Below are 21,438 nucleotides of genomic sequence, written 5' to 3'. Positions count from 1 at the left end.
GGTAATGGGGCTGCAGAGCTATACACCTTCTTACACCCAGAAATAAGTAATGTTCCTATCAAAAAGTGAGGCTCCTGCTTAAAATAGCTTTAGGATTCTGGTAAAAAGTCTTAAGTAGGGCAAATTTACCCAGCAAGGTGAAGACGGCAAGTTTGTAAAAGGTCTCAAAGGTTCTCAAGAAGTGCTGACAATGTCTTGTAGTCTTAAAATATTTGATATGATTACATGATCACAGTAGTCATATAATTTGTCTTTAACTTACCCAATAATGATAGAACTCAACCTTTCCCCACAGTACAAATCTAACATTCACCACCCCTAAATCTTTGTCAATTCTCATTGGGGCAAAATCTTTCAACATGTGCCAAGTTTATAAAGCCTTCATATGAAGAGAAAGGAATAACCTTGAATTCAAGGAAGATTGTGTATGACTTACAGTTTGATAATTAGTTATTTCAAAGGCAAAATGGCTTGACTATTCAGTTATCTACTGACTTGCTTCTATGCCTGCCTCTGTTCCAACTCAGTGGCTGACTTTAGTGAACATAAGACTATTTTCCTATACACGAGTACACTTCCTCAAGGGAGACTTGGGGAATCTGAATGAATATTTCTGCTCAGATGTTTCTGACTATAGGCAATCTTTATTTGTGTAGACTTTTGACATGACTTGATTGCTGTCATGCCAGTCAAGAGCAAGTAAGTCCTAGAGCATGTTAATACCACACAAGGATTCTAATTAGAACCTGACAGAGATGCGGAATATGAGAGATGTCAGTCTCAATTTCCTTTTTTTTTCTTGGGGAGGAGCAATCTGTTTTGAATCAACTGACTCTGCATTTCCTTGCTGATGTGAACACCTGATGCCCACAGTTAAATTTCATCTTCAAAGTACCCTGTAGAACCTCCTCTCTAGTGCTCTTCTTTGCAGGTAAAGACTTTCTTTCGTCTGATCGTGTCTTTTCACTTCCAGGATTTTCCTTCCCCTTCCCCACTCCAGTCTTCTTTAACCTTATCATTTAGTGTTTTCTTATTAGCTGTTGCATAATATAGTCTAGATCAATCTTGAAGGCTACTGAGTAGTCACGGTGAATCCAAAAAAATTTTTAAAGCACACCGTTCCTTGTTTTCTTTGCTTGCGCTTTCATTGGCCTGATTGCTAACACATTGGGTGTCTTCTGAAGCTATCTGGGGTGGGAAAGTTGGGGGCAGGGGAATAAAGTTCCATAGTGGGATCTTATAGTCTAGTGGAGAGGGGTAAGGCAGCTGGAATTAAACCCTAGTGCCAAACCCTGCCCATGCTCAGTGCTTTGGGCAGCCAGCAAGCCCCATCCAGTCCCTGCTACCTGTCACTCTCCAGCAGGTCCTCGGGAAAGCTTCCTGTTGAGAGTCGCTGTGTCCCCGGTTCTGGGGCATCATACTGCTGGCTGTTCTCAAAGTGCTGAATGATGTTCCTCACATTGCCTGGCTTGACTGCAGGCAAAAAAAAAAAAAGGAAGGACACTATGCTTTCTGTTCTGGGATGATTTCTCAGGGCCCTCACTCCCTTCTAGCCCAGAAGACAGAGCAATGAGCAAGCGTGGATGAGAATAGCATGGGATCAAGAGGCAGGAGACATGATTCTAGTACTGATTCCTCTATAACTATGTGGTTTGGCTTTGGGTGGTCATTCTTTCTTGTTCTACTCTTTCCTTGTGTGTAAAATGAGAGGGTTTGGAAGTACATTTTCTAAAAAGCTTTATTTCTGTTCTGACATTCATTATGACACTTCTGCTTGAAAACCACAACTAGGTTTTTCCTGAGGGGCATGTGATAGGCTTAAAAAAAAATGCCAGGAAGATCAAAAACATTTACATGGAATTTGGCTCTGTTGACAAACTTGTATTGCTTTCTGAGTGCATTATTTGTTATTCCCTGACTGTCTTTCCTGTGCTTTCTGCCCTCTCTGGGTTCGATCATTAAAGAAACAGTTCCTCTATCACCAGAGAGAGGTGACCTAGGAGGATTAGAGGCAAGACATTCAAAAGTCAAGTCTCTTTTCCAAGTTAAGGTGAAAGGGAGCTATTCTTGTTCAAGACAGAGGGGAGGAGGGAGAAGAAATGGCACAGGATGCCACTTGGTGGCCCTGCAGAGGACTCAGACAGGTGTACAGCAAATGGCAGCCTGCAAAGAGAGGAGGAGCTCCTCTTCAAGTCAAAGCATGGTTCCAAGTCTAGCAAAATAAGAGCAGGAGGACTTGGGTTACAAATGCCACTCTGCCTGAGACCACTGGGACAGGGAAGGAAGTGTAAATTCTCTAGAGATCTAGGCCTAATCATAATCAGACTAAGACTTCAGAGATTCTACTACCTACATATAGAGACTTACAAATCTCCCTGTCTCAAAAATTTCACTTTCATAAGAAAATTCTGAAGTCAGAGAGAACAAAAAACATTTGACTGCTCTAAGTCAATACACCCTGGCAGCAGGTGGCTAGGTTAGTATCTTTTTCAAACCACATAAGTAGCTGTGTGTATGTTTTAGGAACAGGAGCTATTACCAGTCACTCCTGTTTGGAGGTTAGGGCGAAATCTGTGCGTTCCAAACTGAATGTGCATCTAGCTATGGGGCCACTGTGTCAGGAAACAGGTGTAGTCCTGAGATCTGGTATGAGTGATAATCCAGAATGACAAGGGGAACAGGTAGAGAGGAATTCATTTTTGAAAAGAGCAAAGTTTCACTATTAGCCTCTGCTCCCCATTCTCGTCTGAATGATAATGGAACCAAATAAAAGTAAGTAACATTATTAGCAACCAGACAAAGAGGGGATGATAATGATCCTAAATGTCAAAAAACCCTCAATACTGAGGTTTTGTAAAGTGTGGGTGAGTGTCTGGTCTTCAGATACAGATACATATCTGTCTGATGTCCTGGGGATTTAAAAACCCCAAACCAAATCACACAACTGCAATGACAAGAGTCAAAGAGCACTGAACCCTGGCATCCTTATCCTACCCCTGACATCAGCAACTGATCTCTACCCTGGGCACTCCTGTGGTCTTTCAATGCAACTCAGTGGTAGGTGCTTGCCTAGCATTCTTGAAGCCCTAGGTTTGAAATATGGGCCTGGGATAGGAGGTCATTCTTTTTATTCCCCCATTATTTTATGACTTTTTTTCAATAATTCTTTATTATTATTGCTTAAGATGGCATAATGAATACAGGACTTCAGGAACTTTTAAAATGATTTGAAGATAATATTTGTAATTGTAGATTTTATATAAAATAAATCCTAGCAACAGAATAATTTTCTGATTGGATCCTACTGTGTATGAGAGTGCATTCTTTCTCTTTAATTACCACAGAACCCAGAAAATATTAATTATTTAATCATATACATGTGGACCTCACTGATGGGAATGAACTTGCCTGATTCTGTGACATTTTGATGTAGGTTCTAAGCTTCTTGTGGGTTAATGTGTATCATTTATCCTAATTTATTATTATTACTGGTGATGGTACAGGGATAGAATGCAGGGCCTTGCACATACTAAGCACAGGTTCTACCACTGAGCTGCACCTCAGCCTCATATCATTCATTTGTTTTACAGTCCTGGAGATTGAACCCAGGGACACTCTCCACTGAGATACATCCCCAGCCCTTTTAATTTTCTTGAAACATGGTCTTGCTAAGTTGCTGAGGCTGGTCTTGAACTTGAGATCTCAATCTCCTGAGCTGCTGGGATTACAGGTATGTGCCACCATGGCCCAATATCATTTATTTTTTGGTACACAGATTCTAGAAGATATTAGGTCCTATAAATGCAGTTAGGGCTGCTCTTTTGGGGCTACTATAGCTCCACAGTAGTACTGGCAGTTAAAAGTCAAAAGAGAGGGCTTAAGCAAAACAAATGAAATAAATAAAAGAACTCTTAGATATCTTCAATTTACTTTAAAAAAAAAAAAACCTTCAAAAATGAGGATTTTTATTATTATTTCAATTGACAATGAAAATCTGAGACACTCCTGCTTTATGGTAGGACACTGTAGGCCACTAATTTATATAGAGTCCTGGATTCTTGGAACAGCACTCATAGAAAGGATACAGAGTTAGAGAAAAGGTCTCAGGATATGAAAGAACTATCAAAGGCCTAAAAAACTGGTTTCTGCCAGAACTGCAAGATGCTCTACCTGGGGAGAAGCGTCCCTGTGGGGATAAGGGTAGGAGCTCCAGGGTTTTGTGTCACAAAGCAGCTTTAGCAACAAGGAGGGACATATAGAAAAACAGAGAGCAGAGAGGGAGAGAGGAAAGAGGGACAGGATAAGAGAAGATAAGATGGAAAAGGGAATGACAAGATTTGGGAGATGGAAATTTGATGTTAATGCAAAGACAAACCCAAAGAAAATGGTCCTTTTACCTTCCACAGGGGACAAGGGAATATGAAATGCTAAAAGAAAAACAAACAAAAACAAAAGTAAACCATGAAAAGTCAAATTATGTTTCAAGAGTCAAAATTAAAATTACATCAAGCTGGAAAATGAGAAGGCAGTGGCAAAAATCAAGGTGGATCTAGAAGAAGCCCTTCCTTCCCCCACCCCACAATGCACCAATTTAAGAAAGTGACAGGCTAAACCCACTATCCCTCACAGGTTCCCACTGGCACTGGGGATCTAAGACACTGACTGTGAAGGCCAGCAAACAATTTTCAGACACATGACATATAGCTGGAAAGAGATCAACTATACATAGGTCAATTATGTTTTGGGTTAAGGATGACATTAAAGGAACCTCTGGGTCCCAACATGCCTCCAACCTGCCTAGTTCTACTAAATAGTAACCCAAGCCCCCCAACAAGGGCCCATAATTGTTTCCCAAATGCAGGACTACAGGTGTGCAGACAAATCCCATGGATGAAGGTGAAGGAAACATTACATGTCATTACATGACAATCTTTGCCAAAGCAGAAATGGTCCTCCTCATGGTTGTTCAGTAGCTATGGTTGGCTTTGAGTTCCTGGATTAAGACCCAGAGACAGGTGTGGACTCCTTGGCTGTGACTCAAAGAGCCCATACTAGATGTTGTCAGGGGAGAAAGCAGTCGTCCCAGAATTTGGGCCTGTGGCTCCCAGAAACACAGGAAGCCCCTCTGCCAACATACTGGTATATGAAGGGGTGTAAGTCCCAAGGAATGCCCAAGGTTGTTGCTCCCCAAATACTCACTGCTCTGAGAAGAGCTTTTGGGCTTCCCAATGTATTTGAGGATGGGATTTCGCTTTTTGTCCTCCAAGGCATCCTTTTCTTTCTTGGAATTGCTGCTCTGCTGAGACAGGAGACACTGGGGTTTAGAAGAGGTCCCAGTACCTCCCAGACATGGCTACTAATCACTCTGCTTCTGCCCGCAAGACTAGCCCTAAACAAATAGCTGGAAAGTTGATTCTTGTTTATTCCCTAATCAGCATGTTCACTTCTGGCAGGTTTGGAGGAGGGAGAGGACTGATTGAGTCTGGGGAGGGTCTAGCTAATAGCTATAAAAAGGCTGTCCCGGTCTACCCGAGTACAGAGAAATGCTCAAGATAAACTATGCTCTCTAGAGTAGCTCTGTCACCTTCTTGGTCTTAGGGAAGAAGGGCAGCCACTTGTCCTTGTCAGGTGCAGATTGGGCCTTTTCAATTGTGTTGGAGGGTCTTGCCTCCCGAAGACGGATTCCAGCATGGCTCATGTAGGTATTGAGGGCAAAGTCCATGGGGGCACTGCAAGAGAGGAACAGTGTTGTGAACCAGAAAGCTCAAGTCACACTCCCTGCCAGCAGGTGGAAAGGCCAAAACCCTGCTCCAAACAATTTTCCCACAGCCACCCAATGGAGTGGGGGAAGGGGTATTATGGGTCAAGGTATTTAAAGGTAAGTTTGGAAAAATCAGAGGAGACTGCAGGCAGAAGCTGGCCAATTGTCCAGGTTGGCACAGCTTCCCAAGAGAAATCTTATTCCTTCCCTGAACAGAACTTTTTTGATGAGGGCATGGTGTTCAGTGGATGGGAACACCAACTCTCTAAAACATAAAGCAAATAATTCTCTGGCTGGTCAAGCCATCGGCAGGTCAGTGAACTGTAACTAACATTCTCATGTATACTTGTCAGGGCTCAGCAAGGGAAAGGGAGAAATTCTCAAAACAACCACTCTCTGCCAAGGCACACTCCTGTCTCTGAGAACAGAGAAAGAGATGGAAAGGGGCTGTCAAGGGGTTTCCAACTTGTGTTTTCAGCCACAAATGAAACTGTCCAGAGCTCTGTGATTAAAAATGTATTTGACCCACAATTCAGTACGTTATCTACTTTGTGAATTCAATGCAGCAAAGCTTTAGCCCTGGCTCTGCTGTCCTCTTAAATAGACTTAAACCCCATCTTCTCTCTCTTACAAAGTGTGTGTACCCAAGGACTGCAGACTTATTTTAATATCAGTTCTTTTATGAGAACTGTAAGTTTATGATTTAAGGAATTAGTATTCCCATTCCATCCACTGACCATTGTGCCCTCAATGGAAATGAGGCTGTGGGGCAGGGGGAGAAACCACAATATATGTCAAGAGAGGAAATGTTACACCCTAGTTTCCCTCTACAGGTGCTGCTAACCCAGGCTGACTCTACTCTCATCATTACTTCTAGTAGTATTTAGGGAAAAAGTGTGTGGCGGGGAGATACAGGTCTAATTTGGGTAGAAAAGCAGAAGCGGGTCTAGAAACATTAGGACAGGGTAGCCTGGGGTCTTTACACCAAGGAGTAGACTCATGCCCCTGGGAAGTGGTCCCCGAGCACCAGGGGCCTAGACTTCATAGCCTTTGTGTGTTATAGTTATGGTCACCTAGGAAATAAACTTGCACAGACCATGGTCTTACAATGCTGCAGACTTCCCTGTGGGTGGCAGAAATGGGAAGCACAGTAGCTAGGTTCCAGTCCTTCCCATCTTGAAAGCTGTAAATGAACCACACTGGACTCACCTCCTGTCTTCCTCGTACTTAGACCTGGAACAAAAGAAAGAATAGGCAACTCGGACTGTAAGACAAAGGCTTGGGGGCTGGGGATGTAGCTCAGTTGGTAGAGTGCCTGCCTCACAAGCACAAGACCCTAGGTTCAATCCCCAGCACTGCAAAAAAAAAAAACAAAAAAAAAACAAAAAAAAAACAAAGGCTTGGGAGATGGGCAAGTTCTTTCTTAGGGGAAGAGGGTGGTGGGCAAGAAGGAAGGGGTGTGATAAAAGTAAGACTTAAGGCTCTGGAGGTCAGAGTTATTCCCTTGAGGAACTTGAGTAGCACAGAGTGATGATGATATTGCTAATGTCCTTCTAGCTAAAAGGAAGGGAATAAGGCAAATATAATCTTTTGTTCACTATTTTAGTGTGTGAAGTTATTAGGGGGAAGAGGCTCTTTTTGTCTCCTTCTGGGACTGACGCTGAGGCAGGGGAAAGAAGGAAGGAAAACAGACATGATATACCTTGAGACCAGATCCAAAGAAGTCTATTTAGAAGAGGTATAACTGGTAACAGTAACAAACACTTGAGTGTTACCATGGGCCAGGCATTATTCTAAGCTATTTAACATCATTTAACTCATCTAATTCTCAAAACTCACTAATGGGTATTATATTCCCTTTTTGTGAGACCCAAACTTCATTGCTTTAAATGGAAATAATTCTAAGTGTGGTGTTAATGCTGCCAATAACCAATCCTTATAATTCCGGTACCTATGAGCTCAAAATAGGCTCAGTCAGGTCCTCAGTCCCAGAGCAATTGGGGTGATTAATGTCATCTGTCTGCATAGGAATCTAAGGCCCAGATAGACTCAGGACCTGGTTGAAGGTCACAGGGTGGGTTTCCAAAGTATATACGTTCTGTGTGCCCTCATCAAATCTCATCTCTAACTAACTCAGATCTTCAATCAAATGCCTGATTCACACATGAAGGTATCTCCTCGAATCTTCAGTCTGAAGTCCCAAAGTACTCAAATTTAGGATGTCCCAAACTGAGCTCCTGATTTTATACCACAAAATCACTCCTTGTGCTCATTCCTATCTCAATCAATGGCACCTTCATCCTGTCACCAGGCTTATCCAAGGATAAGAAACCCTCGGGTCTCCTTTGACTTTTCTCTCTCATACCCCACACTCAATTTTTAGCAAGTCCTCCTGCTGATTCTACTGCTGAAATACCTAGAAATGACCTCTTTTCACAACTTCTGAGCATACTACCCTGGTCTAATCCCTACCATCTTTCCTGGGAATTCCTATGGAGTCTTCTAACTGGCCTTCCTCACTCTTCAGCCATCTGTGCCCATTAACCTAGCCTCACACAGCTGGAATGGCTCTCAGCTGAGTAAACCCTGAAGTCCTTACCCACAGTCCCCAAGCTGTGTGTGGTGTCTCTTGTTACCTCTCTGACTCCATCATTTACTTTTTACCCTGTTCTTGCTACACCAGTCTCCTCGCTGTTCCTCAAAGGCCAAGGGCATTCCTACTCTGCCTCGAGTGCACTTCCCCCAGATATCTTCAAGGACAACTCCCTCACTCTCTTCAACTGCTCACTTTCTTCAGGTGGTTCACCCTGATCACCTGTTTAAAACTGCAACCCACTGACTCTGGTATTCCTGATCCTCTGTATCCTGCATTATTTTCTCCCCCAATGCTTGTTATTTTTAACATACTACATGATTTCCTTACTACTGTCTCTTCCACCATAGTATAAGCTCCAAAAAGGAAAGAACCACTTTGCTCACTAATGCATCAGGAATGTCCTATGTGCAAGGGCCTGACACCAGTGGAAATCCGTCAGTATCTGCCAAGTTGGAACACTAGTGTTAGATGTAGCTATAAGATCATCTAGGCCAATGTTCTTATTTGGTACATGAAGCCTAGAGTTAAGTAACAGGGTAATATAACTACTTAAAACAAGCAGTACTGGGGCAAAAAATTGCTTCTAGGCCTGGAAGAATCCCTACAAAACCTATGTGGACTTGAATTACAGGTGCCTACTATGCATTAGAAAATGGGACTGGAGAAGTGTAGCAAAAGCAGCTACATCACAAGCCCCTTTAGGTAAGTTAGGTTTTTCTGAAGGAATTGGTAAAAATGGTTGTTTCCTAGTTTTAGGTACCTTTGGGAGGAACCTTATCCACTGGGGACTGGAGTGTTGGATTCATGCTCACTGTCAGTATCTTAAAGGTAGGCAGGGAGGGAAGTCAGGGAGGGTTAGAAAGGGGAAGCAGAAGCATCCTAGAGCCTGTGGCTTGTAGTAACCACCAAATGACTCAGGAGCTTTAGCTTCTGCAACTCCCTTGACAGCAATATCCCTTAGCCTGAGAAATGCAGTGGGAGGGCTCAGCTCTCCCCATCTTTCAGAGGAAGAAAAGTCAGGCAAGAAGTTCAAGAGGGTGGAAGAAGACCCATATCCATCAGGCATGTTTCAGAGGGAGAGAGTGGAACTGAACACTCACAATATATCTCCGAGGGCAGCCAGCTGCTTCTCGGCCATTTGGCGCTCTCGCAAAGGGTCCCCATCCAGGTCTAGCAGGTCATTTTCACCATAGAGGCTGCCCAGCCCCAGAGTGCGTTTGGTTCTATGCCAGAGACACAGAACAGGAAACAAATATATATATAGACTCAGCAGACGCGCACACAGAGAGGGAGTCAAACATACATACTGCAGAGGCAAAGTGAAAGCTCTGCTAAGAGGCGCAAGGAGAGGACAGTGGGTGGGAGCTGGCAAACCTGTAGTCATGGATCTGCTCCTGGATCTCAGGCATGGTTGCCTCCTGAGCTTCGCATAGAATGCCCCGGATGTCCTCACCATTCCGCAGGCGCAGATCTGCAGTGAGAACCCAGGGAAGGCAGCATGGGCAGTGTGTTGGGGGAAGAGGAGGTGGCTTCTGCTGACCGTCTCAAGGGGTCTCAGTTCCCTAAGACACTGGGAGGAGAGGCTGGCTTTCTGCCCTATTCACCTAAAGAAAGTGGAAGCCTGGACTCCATTTAGGTGATTTCTAGATTTGGGACTGGATTGTGATGTCCAAGGCTCAAGTCAAGGCAAAAAACATTTTCTGGATGTCCTGCTCCATTAAAAGAAATAATGAAGTCTTTCTCATTGGAAGTGTCTAAATGCTGCCATCTGACATCAATGTGCAGATCTCTGAGAAGCTCATTCCCCTTCTACTGCCCCTGGTCCAGCTCACAGGACTGAAAAAGGCAAGTACTTCACACTTTATGAAACTGAGAGATGCGTCCCTTCCTGTCCTAGCATCTAGCTCTACCCAGCTAGGCCAAGTCCCTGGGACCAGTTGGCTCACTCTGTTTCTGAGCAAGCTCTATCATCTGTACCCGTAAGTTCTCCTCCATCACCCATGCTATAAATCGCTTGTTTCCAAAGGCAGCCTGCAACTTGTAGCCTATAAAAGGCTATGGGTGCTGAGCTTCTCAGGCTGTTGTCCTCTTTACATTGTATCCTCTCAATTCTTCTGGAATCAGAAGGGGCTGAGTAATCACCCAGTCACTGACTGGGTCCTCACTCTGGACCAGCTACTATCAGCATTAAGGGAAGGTAGGAAAGCAAAAATAAATCCCTTAAAAAACAAAAGAAAACACTCCAGAGATACTGACTGTGCAGGTGGGATGGAGTGAGGCCCTGGTCTATGGATTTTTAAAGAGATCTCTAAGGGATTCTGATGACTGACCTGGTTTAGGAATCCCTGATTGAGTTCAATTTTCTCTCCAACTGAGGTCCAGAGAGGTCACATGAAAGGTTGGGAGAAATGAGCCCAGGTCTCCTAATTCTAGGGCCAATGTCTTCACATAACAAGCTCCACCACGCAGAGACAGAGTGAGTGAGCTCCTAGGCAGTTGTCACATTTGTGCCTTTCCATTAAGCTACTCTGAAGTGATCTGGAGGACCTGTCCTATGGGTCTTTTCCCTTTTTATAGGGCAGCTGCCCAGGGACAGGGACTGTCTTGTATGTTCTCTCTATTCTCTGAAGCATCCTGAAAGTTCAGGACAAGAGGGGCACCAAAAAGGGACAAACTGATTCATCAGTCAACTTACCAATTTCAGCTTGTAACATGTCAGGGATCTTCACTCTGAGAGGCTACAACACAGAAGAGTGAGGTGGAAGTGTGAGATCACGTGTTCCAGGGGAATGAACAGCATGCAGGTGGGGAGGGCTGACAGTTATTTTTTCTTCTTTTGCCTATATCTATTCCCACCTCCTCCTCTCATCTCGCTCCAACTTTATATCTGAATTCTAGGCCAAGGTTTTAGGAAATGGAATCTGAGGCTATAGGTCAAGTTGGGATCATATTCTAAGGGTGGCAATAGTTTAGTTGAAAATAGTTTTTCCACTCTTACTTCAAGGCAATCAGGGTGTTCAGAACAGGCATGTTGCTCCAACTGGTGGCAAGGAAGAAATCTGTTAGGCTATCTGATGGGCTCTCCCTCTCTTTCACTTCCAAGGAACACTAGTCTTATGTCACCTCTACTGCAGAACAGTCATAACATGGTGTTCTGGGTTTTGCTGTACCAGTTGTTGATATTTGGATACTGGGGTGGTTCCATAACAACCAACTGAGAACTGGCAGCTCTAATCTCCACACTCAAGACCCACTTAAAGGAGCAAATATAAAAATACTGAAGAAAATAAATTTTCCCCAACCTCGTTAATCCCAATAACTTACTGCCAAAAGAATAAAGCCATTGTGGGATTAGTTCAGTTGATCAGATTAGAAAGTCAACCTGGGAACTGCCCTTGCAGGCAGAAGTTTCTTGTCAGTGGATCCCTGACTATCCCTGGGCATTACATCCAGATGCACAGAATGCTTATCTGGCCCAGATGCTCCAGGTCTTCTCAGTTCCTGCCTTTGGGCAGTAACGTCAGGCGGAGCTTCAGAAACTTGGGTTCTCTTTGCCTTGCTGATCTAGATCACCTGATGTCCCTGAGGCCTCTGTTCTTCATCCAAAGAGGGGCAAAGCAGACATGGTTGAGGAAATAATTAGAATTTGGTGTCAACTCTTCCCTTCTCCAACTATTTCAGATAGAGGCAGTATGTATTCTGTATGTGGAACTAAACAGGTAAAGAGAGAGTCAGTTTTTGAGAGGAAACCTAATCTTTCAGCCTGGACATCTCTTTAAAGACCTGTCTCCACTTGGCCTGAATGATTTGCTTAGTTTTCCCTCTGACTGTGTCTGAAGAGTAAAATGAGATTGTAATTTAATCCATGACTGCCTTACCGCATTTTTCTCTAGGAAAATATTCCAGATGTCTTTTCCCAAGCTTCGGGACTCCTTGGGGTTTATCTGCTGATAAACTTCTGCACACAAGTAAAAAAGCTACAAGTAAAGAGAAAATGTGTTAGAGCAACGGTTCTCAACCAGGAGTGGAACTTTACCCCTTGGGGGGACATTTGGCAATGTATGGAGACATAACTACCAGGGGAATGGGTGCTACTGGTATCTAGTTGGGAAAGGTCCAGAGATGCTGCTAAACATTCCCAAATGCACAAAACTGTTTACCATAACAAAGAAATCTCCAGTCTAAAATGTGAACAGAGCAGAGGCTGAAAAGTCCTGGGTTAGAATGTTTCAGAAACCTGTGACAGAGCAATCCTTATCCCCTTCCCATGTGCTCATTCTCAGGGTCCATCACTCCTCCATTCTGTATCCTTTCCATGCTTGATATTTTACTTGTGTCTCATTTGTTTATATATTGTTTCTTAAGGGTTCATGCTTTATTTCTCTTTGTGGTATGTCCTATCTTTTTCAGGAATGCTCTGAAACACCAGCACTTGGAACTTAACACATGGGTGTTCAATATCCTGCTGAGCAAATGGACATTAGTTCTGGCCTCTGATCGTGGTAGCAGTCCATGACTCGGCAAGAGGCTTATTTTGGACATCAACCCCCTCCTCCATCCCTCTTTCTTTCTCAGTAGCTGAGCAAAATGAGGTAAACTGCAAGGCTGCTGGTGCTGAGCAGGACATGCAGGCACCATACTGCCATGTTCATTCTTCAGACTGAGACACTTTACCACTGCACCCTCTGCCAAGTCTTCTTGGTAACACTTCATTTGCAAGGGTCATTCTCTCAACCCCTCCACCAATCTGTATCCATTCCTTCATTCAAAAAATTCTAGAAAGACCACCTTGTCCAAGAAGACTTCCTAAACTGATCAAGAATGGCAGTTTTCCAGGCCCATCTCTTTCTGCTACTCCCTAGGTAGTGAATGTAGTTAGCTGTGTCATACACAATGAACACTCTCCTTCTTAGGTTTTATCTTCTTTCCTATTGTCACTGTCCTTGAGATGCCTGACTATTCCCATAGATCTGATATGTAACATCTAGAGACTGGGCACAGAGGCCAGAGATTCTCTTTGCCAAGAACAAGCAGGCACTCAAACCAGACTGATACTTCTGACTTACCAGTGGACTGGGGTCTGCCTGAGAGAAGATGTAACGGAGAAAAACTGCCAGATGAGCTGGACGTGACTTCAGTTTTTCGAGATCTTGGAAGACGATGTCACTCTGAAAGGCAGAAGGGTGAGCTTCACAAGCAGGTGCAGAGGCAGGGGCAGTGGAACAGCCTACTCCAGCTTTGCCCCCAAGTTCTCCACCTTCTAAGCTCTATTGGCCAGGGTTCCCTCCTTCAGTTCCCTTCATAGCTGGCGCCAATTACACTATTTCCAGGCAAGGGCAGCTTGCATGGCAAGATGATGAAGAAAGGAGAAAATCAGGAAACTCTCACCTCATTGTTGAAATAACCCGGATCGTAATCTTCCTCTGGGCCAATAATTAAAGGCTTCGGGCTCTGATCTATACCCTGGGGTAGAGAGGCAAGTTGTAGAGATGAGAAGTTATAGAGGATGAGGATCCAATCTCTTGTGGAATCTGTTCAGTAACAGCACAGCACTCACAAAGAAAGTCACTTGGGTCTGATAAACGCTGGTCTCTCACTACTACCCTCAAATCTCAGAGAACAGATGCAATGATTTCCACTTGCAGGAAGCCAACTGCTTCTGGGTGGGGCGCAGCAGACTGAGCAGCCTGGTCACATGACATATGAAGATGGGAAGTAAGAGAAATGTTCTCTTCCTGTTTGCAAAAGATCTAGGGAGGGACCATCAGCTAACAAACTAAGAGCCCACAGTGCCTGCTGTATGACTGGGTTGGGGGCTGCACTGTTTTCCTAAACAGTCACCCTACAACCTAAACAAGCACCCTCCAACTCTGGTATCCTGGTATCTACCACAGTGCTGATGAACAGCTGTATGCCTACCTAGTACTCGTGGCTTAATAAATGATCAGAGAGGGCTGGGGATATAGCTCAGTTGGTAGAGTGCTTGCCTTGCAACCACAAGGCCCTGGGTTCAATCCCCAGCACTGCAAAAAATAAATAAAAATTAAAATAAATAAATAAATAAATAAATAATCAGAGAGCCAAGGAATTGATCTGTCTCTTCCTGAACCAAAGATGATGGGGCTGATCTTTCTCATACCACCTGCATTATTTGCCTTGTCTGCCCAAGAATCTATGGTAGATATAAATTACCTGCTAAAATCCAAACTCCTTAGCTTTTCTTTCTTTCCCTCTCAGACCAATATTAATAAAAACCAAATCTTAACCAACATGATCACTAACTAAAGGGACTTCACATGGCAAGAACATTAAAGATGCTTCACAGGACAAGTTCTTCTCCTTCAGCTTTCATAGCTTTTCTTTTTTTTTTTTTTAATCATTCGTTTACATAGGGCAATTTCATAGCTTTTCTAGCAACTATGTTTTCCCTTAATTACTCTTTGTTTCCAATGACTCCTCAGCAAGGGCTCTGTTTCTGGAACCCACCTAGCTTACTTAAGCCCACCATGATGTTGGCGTGGACTATTTTCCTCTCCTTTTTTTTTTTTTTTTTTGGTACTGGGGATTGAATCAGGGATGTTCTACCACTGAGTTACATCCCTGGCCCCATCCTCCTTTTTAAAATTTTTGAAATAGGGTCTTGTTCAGTTGCTGAGGCTAGTCTCAAATTTGCAGTCCTCCTGTCTCAGTCTCATACCCAGTCCATCATACCCAGTCTCCTCACCACATTCTCAAGAAGCTTCCCCTAACAGTTCCTCCCTGATCCCCTGCTCTCCTTTTCTGTTCTCCTGGATAGTTAATGACTCTACGCCAGAATAATAAACTCACACAGACCCAGAAGATATTGCAGAGTCTAACAGTCATTTGTAGTTGAAAATAGCAAACCCCAGAGAAACCAACTGGTGTGCTTGAAGTCACAGAGCCAGGTCCAATATGCTGCACTAGCATTTCCAGACAGATTGCAAGTAGCCTTCTTTCTTGTAACATCTCAGTCTCTGAGCCCCTTCATCCCCAATAGATGCTGAATGATACTTCCGGCTCTCTGGTGAAAAGCACCACATAACTAGGCTTTTGCTTGTTTGGTAGGAGGATTTTTAAAAAGTCTTTAAAAATTCATATATTTTTTTCTAATTACAAAAGCAGGCTGGGCACGGTGGCACATGCCTGTAATCCCAATGGCTTGGGAGGCCAAGGCAGGAAGATTGCAGGTTCAAAGCTAGTTTCAGCAACTTAGCAAGGCCCTAAGCAATTTAGTTGAACTCTATCTCAAAAAATAAAAAGGGCTGGAGATATGGCTTAGTGGTTAAGCACCCCTGAGTTCAATTCCTGGTACCAAAAAAAGAAAAAAAACCAAAAAACAAAAAACAAGAAGAAAAGCTCCTCATTAACAAATCAAACATATAGAATTGCCATAGAAAGTGAGAATTCCCTGTTTTCATCGTACTGTTGCTGACAGTTTTGTGGACAGCTTAGGTTTCCCCCATGCCATTAGTAATATATGATATTAAGGCACTAGAACAATGTCAATTGTGGTGGCACATGCCTGTATATTCTGTATATTCTCAGGAGGGAGAGACAGGAGGATTATTAAGTTTGAGGCCAGATTTAGCAATCTAGCAAAACCCTAAGCAACTTAATGAGACTGTGTCTCAAAAAAAAAAAAAGAGAGAAAATGCTTAGATGTAGCTCAATGTTAGTGTCTCTGGGTTCAACCCCTAGGACCAAAAAAGAAATGCACTAGAACTATAATCCTAGCTACTTCAGAGGCTGAGGCAAGAAGACTACAAGTTTTATCCTTTAAGAGGTATGGCCTAGTGGGAGGAAGTTTGGTCACTAGGGTATGCCCTTGGGGGATATTAGGACCCTAGCCTCTTCCTCTCCCCCTTTGCTTCCCAGCTGCCATGAGATGAAGAGACCTCGTATGCCACATGTGCCTGCCATGATATGTGGTGCTACCATAGGCCCCAAGAATAGGGCCAGCTGGGTAGAATGGTGCACACCTGTAAGCCCAATGACTCTGGAGGTTGAGGCATGAGGATCACAAGTTCAAAGCCAGCCTTAGCAACTCAGTGAGACCCTAAGCAACTCAGCAAGACCCTGTCTCTAAATAAAGTATAAAAAAGGGATAGGGATGTGGCTTAGTGGTTAAGGGATTCAATCCCTGGTATGAAAAAACAAAAACAAAAACAAAATCAAAAGAAAGAAACAAACAAGAAAACCCCGAAGAATCAGGGCCATTTGGCCATGGACTTAAATCTCTGAAACAGGAAGCCAAAATAAACCTTTCCTACTTTTAACTTTATTATCTCAGGTATTTTGTCACAATGATGGAAAGTTGACACATCTATAATGTGCCAAGCACCATGCTAAATGCTAGCATACTAAGACAAGTTGAGTCTAATGGGAAAATCAGTTTTGTAAAAAAAGAGTTAAAAGCGGAAGAATAAACACTGTAATAGGAAAAAGATGCAGCTCAGAATCCCAAACTTCAAAGGGAAGAGACAACTAATTCACTAAAATCACCCCATAAAAGTGATCTCAGAGAGATAAACGTGTATAGGAGAGCCAGGGAGGGCAGGGTAGAGACAGGGAGAGATAGACAAGAAACTACAACCCATTCTAGGGTTACTCACTGAAGCCTGGGAATAAAGTTCCTGCATAAAAAGTCTTCCAGGGAAAAAATAAAGTGGTTACCCCAAGTCCACATACTTTTCCTCCAAAGACTACCCAGAAGGCTTATCATGGGAGAAAAGACCCAGTTTTTTTCAGGGAAGGAAGAAAAGGTAGATAAGTCAGATCTAGATTCCAGGATTCCAGGGATAATCAGTGGTTGCTTTTAATTAACTTGGGGTATAACTGTACAATTCAGTAGTGACTATTTGGCTGGACAGAAGGACTATCATTTTCTGTTTTCTTCTTTATACCTTGTTCCCATTTTACACACAGGTAATAATATAACAATCCCATGTCTGGAAGACCTTCTTCCTGGATTCAGAGATGAACTGGCACTGAGTCAAAATGAACTCTAGAAAGGAAACTTTAAAGTTTTTTGATCATGACTTTCAATAATAAACTCATTTTCATTTTTCAATCTGGTACACATATATGAAACTGAAACAGAAATTTTACAAAGCTATACTTACTATAGTCAATGAATTCTGAGATTTTCTTTGCCATGTTATTAGGTTCTACTTCATTAAAATATTGCACTGGACCTTTGATACTGTATCATGATTCAAAAGGTGATAACTGAGTTTCAAATTACCATCTGCATACTTTTTACACCAATGACTTTCAGTATGAGAAGTGTACCACTACACTTCAGTATGGGAAGTGTACTACTACTACAGTATGGGAAGTGTACTACTGCTAGATCTCAAGATGATTTTAAGTGGGATGATTTTGTGGAGACTTGAGATAATTTTAGGTGATACTTGGACATGCATTAAAGAATGATGAATCATATTATAAAAATGTTTCTTTTCAGTTTCCATTCAATCCTTTTGATCAACCTAGAGAAAGTTTCAGTCTGCTGCTAATCTAACTTTAATACCCTTTACAAAGGCAGAATCAGTCTCAGGCTTAATTAAAGCCAATGATGAGCAACAGAATCTGGCCAGAGTTTATTTTTGTTTTATCTATTTTGGAAATAAGTGATATATTCACATAGTTCAGAATTGAGAGTATACAAAAGGGTAAATATAATGAAAAGTCCTCTTTCACTTCTATCCTCAAACTATCAATACTGTACTTCAGAAGCAATACCACCATGTATTCTCTAGAGGTACCTTATAAAGAAGACTCCTATTCCTGTTGTGTGTGGATGAGGGGTGGATACTGGGGTATGAAAACAAGAGGACAAAGTAGTTGGGGTGAGAGGGACCTTGGCCACTAAGCTACATCCCCAGACCTTCTTATTTTGAGACCGGTCTTGCTAAGCTGTTGAACCTGTGATCCTCTTGCCTCAGCCTTCCAAGTTGCTAGGATTACAGGTGTGCACCACGGCATTTGGCTACTCTGCCTCTTTTTAACATAAATTGCAGTTTTCTGTCCATGCTCTTCTGTATCTTGTAGACAAAACTTCACAAAAATGTTTCTAAATTTATACTTTGTATTTATACTGTGTAATACTGGTTTTAATGTCAGGAGTGACATATTTTCTTTAAAATGAATTTGAGTTTAAAAAAGTTAAGTTTGAAGAAAAGTATTTCATAACACCATATAGTTGGAATGTGGATATGGAAAAAATCATCACAGTTGTGAATTTTAAGAAATGCTATTTTACAGGACCAGGAAATTGCTTCCCTGTATCTGTATAGGATTCTGTTTGCACAATGACAGGCAATTCCCTGGCTCTCAAGTCAGCCTACTACATTGTCAGGCAGTTCAGATTCTTTACAAGTTTTTGCATGGAGTCAAAACCTGTCTACCTGAAATCTCCCCTGGACCTGGTTCTATCCTTGAGAATGTGGGCTTTCTAGGTTTTGTAGAACCTTAGGGTTCCATGGAAGTATGCCTGAGAGCAGGGGAAGGTTGATAAGGAGAGATGTCTGGAGCACTGAATTTTTATTTCTTTTCTATATTACAATTTCGAATAATAAGATTTTGTTTGAGAAAAAGATTTTGCTAAGAAAAAAAAAGCACAGAAAATTAGAATTCTGGAGAGACAATGAACAAACCTATTTCCTATTCTACCAACATACTAAAAGGAAGACCAGCTATCTGCTTCTTAGCTGCCATGTCCCTACAGATGAATCCACTGACTTGTCACAAAGAAACAAGATCACCTGACTTTCATATTTTTACTTATACTATGTTCTTTCTTCACTATTTGTTCTCTAAGTGATTCTCTCAAATTGTGGATGATCAGGGCAGGGTTTAGTCCAACTATTCAAGACCACAAACTGGACAATAACTGCCTCCAAATCACAGCTCTGGCAGGGGAAAGGAGAACTGCAGGGTGGCTCTGATCACTCACCTGGTCACTGCTGGATGGAGGGACTGGTACATCTGAGCCCTGCCGCCTGTGGTGCTGGGCCACCCTGGCCATGATCACGGGGGAGGTTCGAGGACTGTCTAGTCCAGGGTCTGATGGTACCGAATTCCGATTCATCAATGACTAAAGAACAGAGAATTCTGTGAGAAGGAATCTCATCCAGAACACTCTCAGGACTCAGATCATTTGGAGATGATAATCATGCCTGCATTATACTGTACCCTTGGTTATGTATCACCTCATTCAATCCTCAAAATTAGCCTTAAGGTAGATAATATTATTTGTGCCACTTTTTACCCAACAAAACTAAGACTTGGAAAAGTTATGAGACGAGATCAAGGTCAAAGAGTTTATACCATACTCCCAAATTCAATCCAGACAACTCACTGCCTACACACTTCATCACCAAATATGTCTTCTCTCACTTAATGTTAACTATAGATTAGTTAGGACCACTCCTCCTGCCACTTTTTTGGTGACCTTCCCACATACTGGTCCTTTCACATATATCCATCATCTTCCCAACTATAGGGAAAATAATGAAGTAAACTTCTGTTATCTAAAATTAGGCTTTCAACTACTTATTCACATACTTAATCTGGCTGAATAAATGGTGACTTTGCTGTCACCATTACTTCTTCTATTTGCTTACTTTTACATTGCAAGTTTTTATTTACAGTTTCTATATGCAAACTGAGAACAGCTAGAAGAGATAACCTTTGAGGTTAACCTGAAATTCTTTGCCACTCCAAAAATAATAAGCCATTCAAGCAGAAAAAGACAGTGGCAAAGAAAGAAATTAGGCTGGGTTCATTTTAAGAGGATTAGTCCCTGCCAGGTAGAAATGTTTTTGGTCATGTCACTGTCTTAGATGATTTATATTCTACTCCCTTACCCTCAAAGGTCTGCTATAGTTAATGAAACAGCCTCCCACTCACCCTTTTTATATGACAGAGTTGACTATGATAAAATACAAGCCAGATTTGATGATCTGGCACGTAGGATACATTGAAATCCATTTTTTGGAACCCAGAGCACAGTGACTAAAACCCTTAGTTCTGGAACTGCAGAAGAGATAGATACGCAGATGATGGGCCATAGGCCTTGGTGTGGCCCATAAGTAGCAGAGCCTTCAAATGACCAGGGCAGGGATAGCAAATGCAGTTTTAAATAGGCCATGCTTCTGCTGGCACTCACCTCACTGAGGGAGGGGAAGCGCTCTGTTCCAGAGTCCAAGCCACTGTCTGCCTCCTGAGAATCCAGAGAGAGACGGCCTGGGAAGAAAAGAGTTAGACAGTAAGGAAGAAGCTCTGCCCTGGGGGAAAAAGAACCTTTATTCTGGGCACCTGTGCACAGGGCAGGCAGGGGAAGCACCACCTTCCCTCCTTGCACCAGTTTTCCTTTGTGCTCTTGTCTCATGACCCCCAGGTTCTTCTGGCACATCTTCTACTCTAGCTTTCACCTACCTCTGCACCTGTGCATAGGACATGCCACCTAAAGTAAGAATGCAGATCTATCTCACAACTAATTTTACCCCCTCAACTCATTCCCAGCCCTCTTCTGGTCACCATCCCTTTTCACAAGTATTAGTTGAGCTCCTAAGTGTTGGGGAGCTATTAGGCCAAAAGTTGTCTGGACCACAGTTTTCCCAATATTTTCCTGGTCCCAAAGCTACTGGTTAGATGCTCATTTCTACTGCATGCACTGCCCTGGGTGTTGGTACTGTTTTCTCCCATTATTCTGTATTCCACAGGGCAGATACTATGCATTTTCTTCCCCTGAAGCTGCTTTGTGGGGAGGAGACAACAGATCAGAATCCTGCACTAGAGGTATATGTAAGAGAAAAAAAAGTGTGATGGGGGACTCACCTTCTGATGGTCTCTGGCTGGTGTCACCATAGGTTGGAAGTATGTCCTAAGAGAAAGGCCCAGATGGTGAGAAAATTCTGTGAGCCTCTCCCACTCCTGATTCCCTCCAATCAGAGTCATATTTGCTTATAGTTAGGCTACTTCTGCTTCATTACCTCAACAAAGCCAGACTAGAAGAGATACTGCTTCATTTGCACAGTCTGAGAGGATGGTGACC

At 42.8% G+C, this 21,438-nt stretch overlaps 1 protein-coding gene across 10 annotated transcripts in view; it reads right to left on the bottom strand.

Moving 5' to 3' along the window:
• Positions 1 to 21,438, bottom strand: part of Arhgef11 (Rho guanine nucleotide exchange factor 11) — a 108,813-nt gene that overhangs the window by 13,566 nt on the left and 73,809 nt on the right. For 5 of the 10 annotated variants that reach the window (XM_047549994.1, XM_047550046.1, XM_047550057.1 and 2 more), the window contains 14 exons: positions 21,222 to 21,267; positions 20,551 to 20,627; positions 19,336 to 19,476; positions 13,746 to 13,820; positions 13,424 to 13,525; positions 12,236 to 12,334; positions 11,053 to 11,095; positions 9,732 to 9,828; positions 9,458 to 9,580; positions 6,971 to 6,994; positions 5,585 to 5,729; positions 5,200 to 5,299; positions 4,398 to 4,427; positions 1,347 to 1,473 (listed from right to left, as the gene is read on the bottom strand). In XM_047549994.1, coding sequence (XP_047405950.1) covers positions 1,347 to 1,473; positions 4,398 to 4,427; positions 5,200 to 5,299; positions 5,585 to 5,729; positions 6,971 to 6,994; positions 9,458 to 9,580; positions 9,732 to 9,828; positions 11,053 to 11,095; positions 12,236 to 12,334; positions 13,424 to 13,525; positions 13,746 to 13,820; positions 19,336 to 19,476; positions 20,551 to 20,627; positions 21,222 to 21,267 — 1,229 coding nt within the window. The remainder of the gene's footprint in view (positions 1 to 1,346; positions 1,474 to 4,397; positions 4,428 to 5,199; positions 5,300 to 5,584; positions 5,730 to 6,970; positions 6,995 to 9,457; positions 9,581 to 9,731; positions 9,829 to 11,052; positions 11,096 to 12,235; positions 12,335 to 13,423; positions 13,526 to 13,745; positions 13,821 to 19,335; positions 19,477 to 20,550; positions 20,628 to 21,221; positions 21,268 to 21,438) is intronic. The other 5 variants (XM_047550002.1, XM_047550067.1, XM_047550021.1 and 2 more) reach the window with 3 other exon arrangements.

This window comes from Sciurus carolinensis, chromosome 1, assembly GCF_902686445.1.
Source record: "Sciurus carolinensis chromosome 1, mSciCar1.2, whole genome shotgun sequence".
NCBI classification, from domain to species: domain Eukaryota; kingdom Metazoa; phylum Chordata; class Mammalia; order Rodentia; family Sciuridae; genus Sciurus; species Sciurus carolinensis.
The sequence above is the reverse complement of the archived record's forward strand: the minus strand, read 5'-3'. Positions and strand labels throughout refer to the sequence as shown.